Source organism: Cucurbita moschata, unplaced genomic scaffold (assembly GCF_002738365.1).
Source record: "Cucurbita moschata cultivar Rifu unplaced genomic scaffold, Cmos_1.0 Cmo_Scf00013, whole genome shotgun sequence".
Classification (NCBI taxonomy): Eukaryota; Viridiplantae; Streptophyta; class Magnoliopsida; order Cucurbitales; family Cucurbitaceae; genus Cucurbita; species Cucurbita moschata.
In genome coordinates, this window is record NW_019268529.1 from 2,144,932 (window position 1) to 2,158,971 (window position 14,040).

General features: G+C 35.4%; 1 protein-coding gene and 1 non-coding gene across 2 annotated transcripts; both read right to left on the reverse strand.

Moving 5' to 3' along the window:
• Positions 1–303: 303 nt before the first annotated feature.
• TRNAS-UGA lies at positions 304–385 on the reverse strand. Its single transcript has one exon. It is a non-coding gene; the product is annotated as a tRNA-Ser (tRNA).
• A 1,729-nt stretch (positions 386–2,114) lies between these two features.
• On the reverse strand, positions 2,115–5,467 carry LOC111451104 (L-ascorbate oxidase homolog). The gene is made up of 9 exons (XM_023091379.1): positions 5,442–5,467; positions 5,055–5,230; positions 4,880–4,989; positions 4,451–4,721; positions 4,250–4,346; positions 3,830–4,178; positions 3,384–3,749; positions 3,169–3,247; positions 2,115–2,545 (listed from the first exon to the last, which is right to left on the reverse strand). Exons 2-9 carry the CDS (start codon positions 5,205–5,207, stop codon positions 2,348–2,350), a joined length of 1,623 nt encoding a protein of 540 aa, XP_022947147.1. The 5' UTR covers positions 5,208–5,230; positions 5,442–5,467; the 3' UTR covers positions 2,115–2,347.
• Positions 5,468–14,040: the final 8,573 nt, after the last annotated feature.

The window sequence follows — 14,040 nt, forward strand, 5'->3', positions numbered from 1 at the left end:
TTATGCAACAATCGAGTTAAAGGAGGGGTACATGATCGAACTGAGACTACCTTCCTTTTTGGTAGCTCAGTCATTGGAACTTCAAAGTTAAGCGCGCATTTCGTTTTTATGGTTGGGTGACCTCTTGGAAGTTTTCCTAGGATCCACGTGAGTGAGGTCAAAACATACTTGAAGAACTCGTGTTGGTCTGTGGAGATAGTCTTCACTGAAGCGAGGAGTAGGTAGCTTCTTATGGATTCTATTCCTAATTTATTCGACCTAGTTCATAAAAAAAAAATTAAAATATGGTTTTGAGAAATGAATCGTCGACAGCAGGGTTCGGACCTGCGCAGGCAAAGCCCAACAGATTTCAAGTCTGTCTCCTTAACTACTCGGACATATCGACCATTCGCTTGTTGGCATAAATTACGAATACAAACTAAACACCCAACAAATTAATGATTTTACACCTAGGAAGCATGTTAGTGAGGACCAAACATGCTGGAACGACTTGTATTGGTTTGTGGGGATAGTCTTCACTCTTAAGAAGAGAAAAGTAGGTGTCGGTAACGTGACCATGTCGCATGGGATGTAGGAGAAATGTTGGGGCCATCAGGTGCCGAATCTGGATTTCAAATCGTCGTTACTATGCAACAATCGAGTTAAAGGAGGGGTACATGAATGAGACTACCTTCCTTTTTGTTAGCTTAGCTTCAAAGTTAAGCGCACATTTCTTTTTTATGGTTGGGTGACCTCTTGGAAGTTTTCCTAGGATCCACGTGAGTGAGGACAAAACATTTTTGAAGAACTCGTGTTGGTCTGTGGAGATAGTCTTCACTCTTAAGAAGCGAGGAGTAGATAACTTCATATGGATTCTATTCCTAATTTATAAAATAAAATTTTAAAATAAGCTGTCGACAACAAGGTTTGAACCTATGCGAGCGAAGTCTAACAAATTTCAAGTTTGTCTCTTTAACTAGCTGAACATATCAACCATTCACTTGTTAACATAAATTACGAATGTAAACTAAACACTGAACAAATTAATGATTTTACAGCTAATTAACCTACTACTTTTAAGATTCAAGAAATTTATGGCATTTGACCATCTTGTCCAAGTCACCTTTACTCTAAGGTTTTGACGTGTTTTGTTTTTTAATTTAGGACATAAACATGATAAGAGCATGCTTATTAAAATATAATTTCTAAGATGTATTTCAAAATTCATAAATTTATGCATTTATATGCTTAAAAACATGTGCTATGTAGTTCACTCTCAAAATTATATATGGATTCTTACAAGTGTATAAGAAAATTCCGGCCTAAGACATTGAATTAGGTATCATACCAGTTGGTTGGTGTGCACAAAATATGTGACACACAAGTAGAGGGTACATGAATTAACCGAGACCACATATGAATGAGATGGGTCGTGAGGATAAGTGACTAAGAAAGGGTTAAAGAAAATTAAAGTTACTACCTATACCAACAATGTATACCTACCTTTTTGGTAGCTCAATCATATGAACTTCATAATAATTAAGCATGTTTTGCTTGGTGTGATTCTAGTTAGGTGAACCCATGACTTGTATTGGGCTGTGGGGATAGTCTTCACTCTTAAGAAGCTAGGAATAGGTAACCTGACCATGTCGCAGGAGAATGTCAAGGTCATCCGGTGTCGACCTAACCATATCGCAGGAGAATGTCAGAGTCATCATGTGTCGAATTTGAATTTTAAATTCTGGGTATGGGGCATTACAAATTGTATCAAAGCGATACCTCTCCCAGTAAGATGTGCTTCGGGGACGAACCAAGACGGAAGCTATTGGGCATGTGACACCGAAGTAAAGGAGGGGTACATAAATTAACGGAAACCACATTCGAATGAGAAGGGTCCTGAGGATAGGATGACTAAACTCATGTTGGTTGTTGGGATAATCTTCACTCTAAAGAAGTAGATAATGTGATCATGTCCCAGAAGATGCAAGGATGCAAGGGAATGTTGGGGCTATCAAGTGCCGAATCCTGACCCGAATCCTCTGACCAATTGAGTTATATTAGCTACAACGGGTCTTGAAAAGTTCAGATCTTATTTAGAGATTCTAAAGACTAAACAAAACTGATTAAACCAGTGAAAGGAATTGCTTAAAGATTTATTACAACTTAGAAAGGACAGTAAATAATTTTAACAACAAAGTAGAATACAAACCCTCTCTTCTCTCTTCCTTCTTCACTAAACCTCTACAGTCACCCTCTCATGACTGACAATTAAATTAAAACCCTAATTAATTAAAGAGCAAACGACCAAATTAAAAGCTTTTGAACACAGAAATGAAATGAAATTAATATCTGTTCTTGGCTGTTGATATTAATACTTGGATGCTTTGCCACACTTGATAGCATTGAGTGGAATGTCAGCCTCAGTGTACAAACTCTTTTCATCATTCCATACCTTAAAATACAATTGTTGACCCAAATAGTTTCTCCACCATACTGTAGACCTCAAATTCCACATCCCCTTGTTGTCTAATGACACCAATATTGCAGTCCAAGACTTTGGATATACCTGTCCAAACATAACCCCAATCAATCTCTTCTTTTTTAAAATTTTATTTTATGATATTCTATTTAGTTCGATAATTTATAGGATACGTGAATCTCTACAATTCATGTTGTAGATTCAAATCCTTATCGAGCATGATTTGATTTTCGTTACTATTCTATTAACTTGACCTCTTAATCGAGAAAAGTAAATATATTAATTAACTAATCAAAGCTCTCGAATGAAATAAATGATATGTGCAAGCTAAAATTACCTGAACAATTTGTCTTGAGATACCATCCACTAAATTATAGCGTTTTCTCATTTATATGTAACAACCCTAAATTTCCACATACTCAGAGTTGCTACTACGTCTCATGTTCATCTCTAATGCGAAAATATAACTCTTAAAATGAATATCATTTAAAGATAAACTTCGAAAAACGCTTAAAACAATTTCTTTTCTAGAAAACACAATCATAGTCTTACGTGCTCAAATACGAAATACTAAAATAAATAAAAGCAATATAACATAATTTAAAACAATAAGATGCATAACAACCTATTCTAACATAAATCTAGAAATTTAAATATGAATCTACTCAATTATACCAATGAAATAAATGACATGTGTAGGCTAAAATTACCTGAACAGTGTGTCTTGAGATACCATCCACTAAATTATATCGTTTTCTCATGTTATATGTCCAAACACCCGAACCATATCTAAAAAATATAAACATAAATCTAGTGAGTTAGGATCATTTTAATTTTAATTTTCCATAATTGAAAATTTTTAAAAACTAAAAAATATATATATATTTTTAAAAATTTAGGAAAAAAAACAATAAAAACAACGTACCCAACAACGTAGAAACTGGTTCCATCAAAATGCCAAGATTGGACAGTGCTTTCTTTGTTTTGGAACACAATTTCCACAAAATCATGAAGAGTAATATTAACAACCGAGACACCAAGCATCGCAGGTCGAGAAGTTGGGGTATCAGTGAAGGTATTGATATCAAAAACGCCAGGGATTTTGAACCAATCAGCCAACTTTAATGGCGTTGGTGGATCAACATAAGACACGTTATTAACCGCACAACGAAGCGCTCCTTTTATCTTTGTCAATGAGTTCTCTATTATCAATCTCCTCACCACCGTTATGTTCCCATAATGGAACGACCCTTGTGGGTTTGGCCTTGCTGCATTTGCCGTCAAATTTAGCCTGTTCAATTCCAAACAAAATCAACCCCATTTGTGTAACCAAATGATGATAGCGTTTAGAAAAATATGGGATGTTCAAACCTTATAGTCCGCGCTTGTTTCATGGACCAATGAAGGTGGTAGGTTGGTCCAATGGGCAAAGGCTTGGAAGGAGGGGTTGTAGAGCCTTCATATTTAAGGATTCCAATGGCATTCAGAATTGGCTTTGTGAAACGAGTAGAGGCCACAAAGTAATAGCTCTTGGATGCTAAGTTCTTGAGAGACACTAAAACAGCGGCGGATTGGCCTGGATGAATGTCCAATGACTCGTATGTCTCTTGCATGGTGTGTGCTCCTTCAACCTCCACGAGTGTCATTAAATGTCCTTGAATTCTGAAGTTTATTGATGTTGCTATCCCAACATTTGATATCCTCAACTTGTATGTTAGGCCTACAAAAACATAAAGTTTAGTACTTTAACAATGTCTCTAAGGTTTACAAGTGCAACTCTTTGGATGTTACCTTTCTTAAGAACTAGTGTTGTACTCGACTTTCCATTTATGAGAAGACCGTTAGGTAGAGGGAGCTGAACTCCGGATTCCAATTTCTTACGTAACGTCTACATGATATGATATAACAGATAGTTCAAACGTTTAATTTTTCATTTTTAAGTTTATAATTTAATATTTTTGTAGATAAAATGTAAATCGAGAAGGAAATTACCTTATGGTCGGTGTTGTACCAATCGCCGATCAGAAGGTCGAGCTCGCCATTGGGAATAGGGTAAGGAGTTGTTATGACAGTTCTAGGTTGGATCACAAAGGCTCCGAAGCCACCGGCTGCCCTTTGGAAGTTGATGGAAGGAAAGTATGTGAAGGTTCCAATTTGATCCTTAACTTGGAATTTGTATGTCCAATTCGAGTTTGGAGGGATTGGACAATTGGTTCCTAGCACTCCATCTTGCCACGATGTTCTCCTTTGCTTGATTCCACTCCTAAATTTATCGAGATTATTAATTATTTATAATAGGATAAGTTTGATAATAATATGAGAAATTGAATCTCAAAGAAATGAATACGACACGAGTAATAATAATCATGGATTCACGTGCAAATATTTGATATCATAAGTAATAATATTTTAAATACTAACCATGTAAAGAGGAAAGGCTCATCGAGCTTGTTAATGACATTTACAATTATGTTATCATTTGTCTCACACTCGATCCTTGGGGCTGGAAATTGCCCGTTCACAAGAATTATCTATACAAAAGAGATAAATGAGAATATATAGAGAGAGAGAAATAGAGGAAGGTTGAGAATGAAACCTTTTGTTGAACACCAAGGGGAGCACGTGTACCATACGTAACCTGAAATGTGAAATACCTATACGGGTCTTCTGCATTCACCCAATACGTACTGAAAGTGCAACAAGCCAATATAATCCCCAAGATCAAATTTACCAAATTGCCCTCCCTCATTTTCGATATTCTCCTGCCACAAGCTTCATACAGCACAAACTAATTAGTTTTCAACACTCAAACTAAATCAAATCCAATATTTACGAGTATTCTAAAAAGTTAGAACGTAAAATTTTGTCTCTTATTTTCAGGCTCTGCTCTTCCAGCTAAGAGTAGCGGAAGAGAAAAAAGCTTGAAGACTCGAAGACTGACGAATAACGAGCGTAGCGAAAGACGGAGAAAAGAAGACGATACCTAGAGAAGAGAGAGAGAGAGGAAAGATGGAGAGGAAGAAGTGAAGGGATGAGTAGAGAATGGTTATATTATTTATGGAAAGAGGAAGTGTTTATGGAGAAGAGTGTAGAGTGTAGAGTGTGGTTTAAGGAATTAGCAGAACCCTCACGAGCTCATACATTTGTAACCGCCGGATTTCATGCTTCTTAATTACCTCCTATTTGCATACATACCCTTATATTTTATACAATCCCCATCTTTCACCCTCTACTTTCTTTTTTTTTCTTTTTTCAAAATTTATAAACTTAATTAAGATATTATTAATTAAACATAATATTGTTTATATAAATATGCATTTGTGTGAGATCCAAAACATATTAATTAAAGAGTGAAAATGAAGTTGGTAATGCATGGATTACAAGCGAAGTGACTGGCTACTGGATATGTCGGTGGCCCAGTTGGCTGGGGCTGCTACAAAGCTAAGCAAGCAGCCGACGGGATTGGCGCAGCCGGGGATGGATCCTCATTAATTATTGCACATACCTTAATCACATAAACAAATATTATAAATATTCTCTATACAAAAAAAAAAAAAAAAAAAAAATTGCTCATAAATTATTGGTTCACTCTCCACTCTCCTCTGTTCAAGGTTAACTCTAATTTGGTCTTTGCTGATATTAAAATATACCATTTGGTGTCGGTATCTTTTCTTTTTATATATATATAGTTAAATTATATGAATCTATATAAATATAAATAGATGGAGGGAACTACGTTTAAATATGTAGTTAAGCTTGGGCTAGTTGTTGGATGATGGAAGTCCCACATCGACTAATTTAGGGTGTGATCATGGGTTTATAAGTGAGGAATATTAACTCCATTGGTATGAGGCCTTTTGGGGAAGCCCAAAGCAAAGCTATGAGAGCTTATGCTCAAAGTGGACAATATCATACCATTGTGGAGAGTCGTGTTCGTCTAACATGGTATCAGAGCCATGCCCTAAACTTAGTCGTGCCAATAGATTGGTAAATCCTCGAATCCTCAAATATCGAACAAAGAACTCTTAAGAAAAAGGAGCCAAGCCCCTCCTCGAAGGCAGTAAAAAATGACTAAGACTCTAAAGGAGTCGAGCCTCGATTAAGGGGAGGCGCACTTTGTTCGAGGGGAGGTGTTGGATGATGGAAGTCCCACATCGATCATGGGTTTATAAGTGAGGAATATTAACTCCATTGGTATGAGGTCTTTTGGGGAAGCCCAAAGCAAAGCCACGAGAGCTTATGCTCAAAGTGGATAATATCATACCATTGTGGAGAGTCGTGTTCGTCTAACACTAGTGTTTATATGATCCACTTTATAATTGTTACGCGAATGATTTGATCCAATTCGTTCATGTGGACACATGTGAGTGGGATATCATATGCAATGAATTTGTATAAGATTACGTCATGAAGTATTTAATCTTTTTGTATAAATTAATTAATTGAGAAGATTGATATTTCATAAGATGATCATATGTGGCTCGATCTTAATCTTGAGTGAGTTATAACTTCTGTCTATAACGACTTGTTCTTTGATTTGCATGGATGAGATGTCTATAACGACTTGTTCTTTGATTTGCATGGATGAGAATGACTTTTAGAGTCGATTTAATATATTTATCATTTTGAAAACTTGACCGAATAGAGAGCTGGAAACATAATTTCATGAGATGAAATTCACTTCTTCCTTTATAGAAAAATAGAAGAGTAATTCTCGGGGGTTGATTTCAAAACTTGAACAGTGGAACATCTTCCTCTCATTGACCGAAGAGTAACTTAGTTTATGATTGAATCATAAATAAATTGTCCATTAAAGAATTAGTAGTGTACTTTAGGTAAAATATAATACAAAAGTAAAACAGATTTTTGACCCAACTGTAATTATGAATGATCGACTTGCATGTAATGATTATATCAATCATCTCTTGTCTTTTTTCGCTTTGTAATTATAGTTGGTCTCTATCTCCCCCATTCAGCGGAGGTGCTGGTTTGGGGTCTCTCCCCCATTTGGGTGATCATGGACAAGAGTCGAAATTCAATTTAGCTAACTTTGAACAAGTCATTTAGTTATTTGTGAAATTCAATTTGTTCAGTTAAGTCATATGACACATATTTTTAGTAGGCGATCTCGCCCCCATCATAAAATCAATCTCGTGATCTATATGCCCTGGTGGAGATAAATCCTTTGTTTGACTTTACTCTTTTGTAGAGAGGTTTCTGTTCGAGTTAACTCACTCGAGCTCCCTTCGTCAACTATAATAATGGCAACGAGAGTAAGTCATCATGGCTAAGATCCCTTCTCAACTATATTGATAACATCATCTTCATCCTTTTTGGTTGACTAGTGTTAGTTTGAATGATTGTTGGGTTAAACCACATTACTAACTGAGCATTTTGCTAGAGGCATGGGAATGACTTTGTGTTCCAGCATAATATTCATCCCTAACACAATGTTGAAGTCATCCATCTTGACAATCACAAAGTCAGTTTGTCCACTCCAAGTCTCTAACTTAATTGAAGTTGTAACGACCCTAAATTTCCACATACTCAGAGTCGCTACTAACGTCTCATGCTCATCTATAATACGGAAATATAATTCTTACATGAACATAATTGATAACGAAAATTTCAAAAAAACGTTTAAAACAACTTCTTCTCTGAAAACACAGCCATGGTCTTACGTGTTTAAATATGAAATACTGAAATTTAGAAAAAACAAAAACAAATACAAAATAATTTAAAACAATTAAATGCAAAACAACCTATTCTAACTTAAGACTAGAAATTTAAATATGAGTCTACCCTATGCACGTGCTACAGTCTCTGCTCGCGATGTCGCCGTCCTCCGTACAAGTACGCCTTGCCTTTACCTGAAAAATGATGTGGCACACGGCCTGAGTATTTCAAAGAATACTCAGTAAGTGACCCCACTATAGGGGGCCATGCAAATGCAAACACATGCAATCATAATTTAGGGATCTATCTCTAATCATCTTAGGGGTGGCCTCCAGTCTCGGATAAATTGGATGTGTAGTACTTCCCTACACACGACTCACACGTGCGAGTGTGAATCCCCAGGGTGCTCGCACACCCCCTGGACCCTCTGGTCAAGCTAATCTGTAGCGACGTCCGGAGGTCAGCGGAACCCCATAGTGTCATGCGCCTCATGAACACCCTCATCTGTGTGCATTCGCACCTATGCGCATTCGCGCTCATCATATGGTGCGCGTCCGCACTCATCATCTCTAGGGGAAGTAGCCCTATGCTTATGAACATATAATATGCATGAGGTCCCTCTAAATCCATCATAATGTCTCTTCTGACACAACCCTCTAGTCTCATCTCTTTGTTACTCTAGGTAACACATACTCGTGGATATTTATATTAATATCATTTTCACGCTCTTAGGGTTGTGTCCTATATCGATCTAACGACATGATGCAATATGACACTCATTATCATATAGCATGCTCAATATGGAAACATCATCATATTAAGGTAAACGTCACGCAATCATCATACTCATCATATTGCCACAAAGTGCATCAAACATATCAAGTACGACATTCATCAATATATATATATATACTGAGCACATCATCAGGTATCATAACCCATACATCATCATAACTCATACATCATCATAAGTCATACATCATACATCATCATAAGTCATATACCGCATCGTACGACATAGTTCATACATCATCATAACTCATACAATTTTTAGTCTATCTAAGGCCACTTACCTTATTAGCTTATACGGTTGTCACCAATTTATCTTTAACGAAAGTTCGATTTTTTCCTTTGTATCCAAGCCAACCTATAAGAATCCATGGCATCAATTTCATGTTAAATTCTCTAACTCTTACAATGGTTCATGTGCTAAATTTCATACGAGCATTAAAGACTTTGCAGAGATAAAGTCTTGGAACGATTCTATTTATATTAAGATCTATTTTTTTATTTCGATTGACTTCTCTCTTGTCTTTTGATATTTTTTCTTTACTCTGCTTTTTTTCTCAATTTTTTGTTCAAGACATATTCTTGACCAATTTTTTTTAATCGATTCTTACTTAATCATATTGTTGGTCGATTCGGATCCATTCTTACTCCCAACTCTTCCCTTTTGTTTTTCTCTTCCACTGTATTTTTTTTCTTTTGATTTTCTATTCTGGCCTTCTCTGTATTTTCTTCCTTGCCTTTTTTTTTTTCTCTGTATGCCTTCTCTGTATTTTTTTCTTTTACTTCTCTCTATTTTTTTCTCTGTATGCCTTCTCTGTATTTTCTCTTTTACTTCTTTACTGCTCTCTGTATTTTCTCTTTACTTCCTGCTCTTTATTTATTTATTTTTTCTTTTCCCTTTACTTCATGCTCTTTATTTTTTTTCTTTTCCCTGCATTTCTACTTCTCTCTCTTTCCTTTTGATTTTGCTTACCGTATTTTGCCTCCTATCTATATATATATACATTTTTTTTTGTCTTTTCTTTTGATTTTGTTAACAGTATTTTGGCCTCTCTACCGTCATCTCATATTTTTTTGTATTCTAATTAATTCTTCTTTCCAAATCTTTTCTTTATCTTATATGTATTTTATTTTTTTTTCCTTCCTCTAATTTTGTTAAAATCTAAAATTCACAGATAAATTTTCATTCCAAATCTTTCCTTTCTTCTTTCCTCTTTCCTTTCTTATTTACCTGTTAATTTTTTGTTCGGATTCTTCTCTTTTACTCTCTATTTTGTATTTATTTTTCTATCTGCTCTGTATTTTCTTTTATTCTATTGACAAATATTTCCCTCATCTATCTGTTCTAGTTATTTTTCTATGACCTAACATCATAACCAAAAATCTAAATAACTAAGCAAAAGAACCAGTGATCTAATTCTGAATAATTAGACAAACGAAAAGGAAATCTGATCGGGATAAATGAAAAAGAGACCAGAGATCTGAAACATGACTTACCGTAATAACGACAAGATCTCTCTCCACAAATTAAATCTCCAGCTCTCCTAGTAAATCAATCTGGTTGTTTGTATTTTTTTCTTCATTGAGGAACCACCCATGATCCAGTATTTTGATTTGGGATATTGACTGATGAATTGGTTGAGGAGAGATAGTTGGGAGAGGAAGGAGGGGTTAGTGGAGAGTAGTTTACGGAAAATTATTATTTTAATTATTAAAATTAAAATTTTTTTTTTTGGGTCGTTACAGAAGTTCTCTTTGCAACTCCTAAGACAAGTAGGGTTGTTGAATTGACGTCTTTTATCTATCATGTATCTCGATATTAAAAGATTCTCAAGCGTTCACTTCAGTTTCCGTCATGAAGTTGCGGGTGGCTTAAAGTCAACTATAGTGTTCTTGGCCGCTCTATGGTTAACTCAGGTCTCGACATACATAAGATCACTTTCCACTAGCTCTTCTATCTCTTTCACTCTCTTCTAAAGAAGTACTTTAGTGCCCTCATGCGGGGGTGTTCAATGCTTTCAACTAGCGGGGGTGTTCAATGCTTTCAACTAGCGGTGTTTCAACTTTCACTATCTCATACTCAGCTTCTGAGTTCATTTAAAATTTTGCTTGGAAGGCATAGAGTGATGCCTTTTTGGGCACTCAGTTTCTCGGTGGCCCCCTTTACATATGAAGCAAAACAAGGGATCTTGACTATGATTGTTCTAGCTGTGAGGTCTTGCCAATGGAGTTCTACTGTATTGGGAGGACTTGCATGCTCCTCCTCCGCCTTCAAGTCTATCGCTTCCCACACCTTTTGAGTTAGATTGATAATTTTTATTACACTCCACCTTGGGTTTGATCACAGCTAAAGTCAAACAGTCGTATGACTGTAGCATCGGCCGTGGAAAGGTCATGGACTCTTTGTTCAAACAGTCGTATGACTATAGCATAGGCCGTGGAAAGGTCATGGACTTTTTGTTCAATCTTCACCTAGTGCTTCAGCACCTCAACAAAACTGAAGACCTTGTCTTTACCAAACCTATAACGAATATCTAATATATAAGTCCAGAAAACTACTTAACATAGTCTTAGATATTGTCAGGATGCCTCAACTCCCTTAACTTTCTTCTTATGATTATCTCAATATTATTCGAAAAGAGGATGCCTCAACTCCCTTAACTTTCTTCTTATGATTATCTCAATATTATTCGAAAAGAACTGAGAGAATATTTCTTGTTTTAAGCTCTCTCAAATCTCTACAACACATCGTTCATCTTAAATGACCATGTACTTGGATCTCCACTACAACTTTGCATCGTCAACTAAATGCATTGTTGTCAACATGACTTTTACTTCTTCTGCCACGCTATTGTTTTCTAAAGTCTTGGCATCTCGAACCCTACAAAAGGGATTGGGCTCCAGGACCTTTACGTTGTTAATTGGACTACATCCCCAGCTGGGATTTGGTTCCCCTCCGCTCTCATGGTGAGGTATAGTTTGGCGCTCAAATCTTCCAATTCAATCCTAACTACTCCAAGGACTACTCTTAGATCCTCAAACATTTCTGAGACTATTTGAACGATCGCTTGTTGGGTATTTCCTAGGCCCTCAATACGTTCTTCCATCGAGTCATCCTCACGCTCGAAGCCACTAATAGTTGTGGCCATGTCTTCTAGGGCCTCGACCTTACCAACTAACTCGCGGATTGGCATTGCCTCTAGGTGGCATACCATTTCTTCGATTATGTCGGCTTTAGCGGCAATCTCATTCTTGTGAGACTCCAAAAGCTCCATTGCGTCAGGAACTTCACTTAGGTAGAGCACCTGATCTTCAATATCTACCAATCAGTCAGTCTGGACTTGTCCAGTTGTTTTGTAGCGAACATGTTTGATTACTATGATTCAAGGAGTTGACTGCTTGATACCACTTGTCACAGTCGCATTTTGTGGCACTAGGACAACGATTATACAACACTTTTTTTAATTCAGCAAACAAGTAGCAACAACAACTTTGATAGCATATAACCTATAGTTCATTTTGGTTATTTTAATCCTAGCAGGTGTAGACATGATTTTGGTGGATAGTCGTGCACCCCCACATTGATATGGCAAGAATAGTAAGAACCTAACTATACATGAAAGCAAGTAAAATGGGATATTGGCAGGCACGTGTGCAACATCACCAACCGCCTCTCTTTTTTTTACCCCAACCGTAAGAGTATTTTTAAATATTCTAACGGTTCATATTTGTAAATTGTTTTAATGATTTTTGGTACATAGTAACCACAACACACATGTAGTAACCGTCTTATTTTAAAGAAAGAGTAAAGTCATTACAACCGCATTATATTTGTGATTACTTTCCTTCCACATTCGGTCGATTGAATTTACTTTGATTTTTTATAATAAGTTACCGCTGCATAATATTTTACCCTTCAATCTTTACCATATATTTTACTTTCCTATTTAGAATCTATTTGAATGATTTGAAAAGTGTTGATCACGTTTTACTCTTCATCTACAAATACAAATATTAGAAAATTGTTATTGTCATACAAAACAATAAGGTGTGGTTGAAGCATACAAAAGTCAACACTTTCTCCTCGATAAAAATAATTAAATTTTTTAGACTAATGTAATACATCCACCAATGTCCCTTAGTTTGTACTTTACAAATTTTAAAATAAAACATTAATCTAGAGAGATTTTGATCAAATATTTATAAAAATTTGTATCCTAAGTTTCCTTTTTCCCCTTCAAAAAGAGAAGTATTAATTTAACAATGAACAATGAAGAACAAAATGTAAAGAGATTGATTGATTGACTTTGATATGATCCAATGAGTTGGACACATGAAAGGAATTTAATTGCATGTGTCTTGGAATTTTTACTTCCAATGCTCCTTGAGATCTCACCTTCTCCATCTAATTTTCCTATTTTCAAGTCTTTATATATAATATATATATGCATGAATTTCTTGCTTATTAAGCTATGCATGCTATTGCTAGATAACCCTTTTTTTTTACGATCATTATGTGAAATTTGGATTCTTAATTTTACTGTTTTACCCTTTACAAACTTTTGCATTTGTTTATCTTAGAGGTCTTAAGTGTTTTAAGTTTTTTTAAAAAAAATGTTCTAATTTATATAGTTTAGTTTTTGTGCTATAATTAATATAAAAAATGTTGTATGACACCAAATGGATTTGTGGAAATGCATTTGGGATAATAATGAATTGAAACAAGTGTTTTAAAATTTGTATTAAACATCATATAAGTTAGCTGAAAGCTGAGTAATGCATGACCTACAGCAATCTAAAGGGGGCTTTATTTGATCAACCAAAATTGATCTATTTCTTCCAATACCTTTATCTAATTGACATGAACTACATGGGACTTCTCCGTCCTGTCAAAACAGAAGGCCTCTTAACTTATCATCAAGCAAGGGGAAGATCATAAAAGAGAAAGTCTAAAACTTTTGTACAGAGTACATAAATTCATGCAAATTAACAACGAGAAACAAATACAGGTCAATGTCAAAGGCAATAGCAAAAAAAAAAAAAAAAAAAAAAAAAAAAAAAAAAAAAAAAAAAAAAAAAAAAAAAAAAAAAAAAAAAAAAAAAAAAAAAAAAAAAAA

Excerpts from the sequence above, each read along its gene's own strand:
- LOC111451104 (XM_023091379.1), bottom strand. The coding sequence starts at position 5,207 with ATGAGGGAGGGCAATTTGGTAAATTTGATCTTGGGGATTATATTGGCT. Across the intron at positions 4,990-5,054 it reads CCCTTGGTGTTCAACAAAAG|ATAATTCTTGTGAACGGGCA; the intron begins GTTTCATTCTCA and ends TCTTTTGTATAG. Across the intron at positions 4,722-4,879 it reads GAGCCTTTCCTCTTTACATG|GAGTGGAATCAAGCAAAGGA; the intron begins GTTAGTATTTAA and ends CGATAAATTTAG.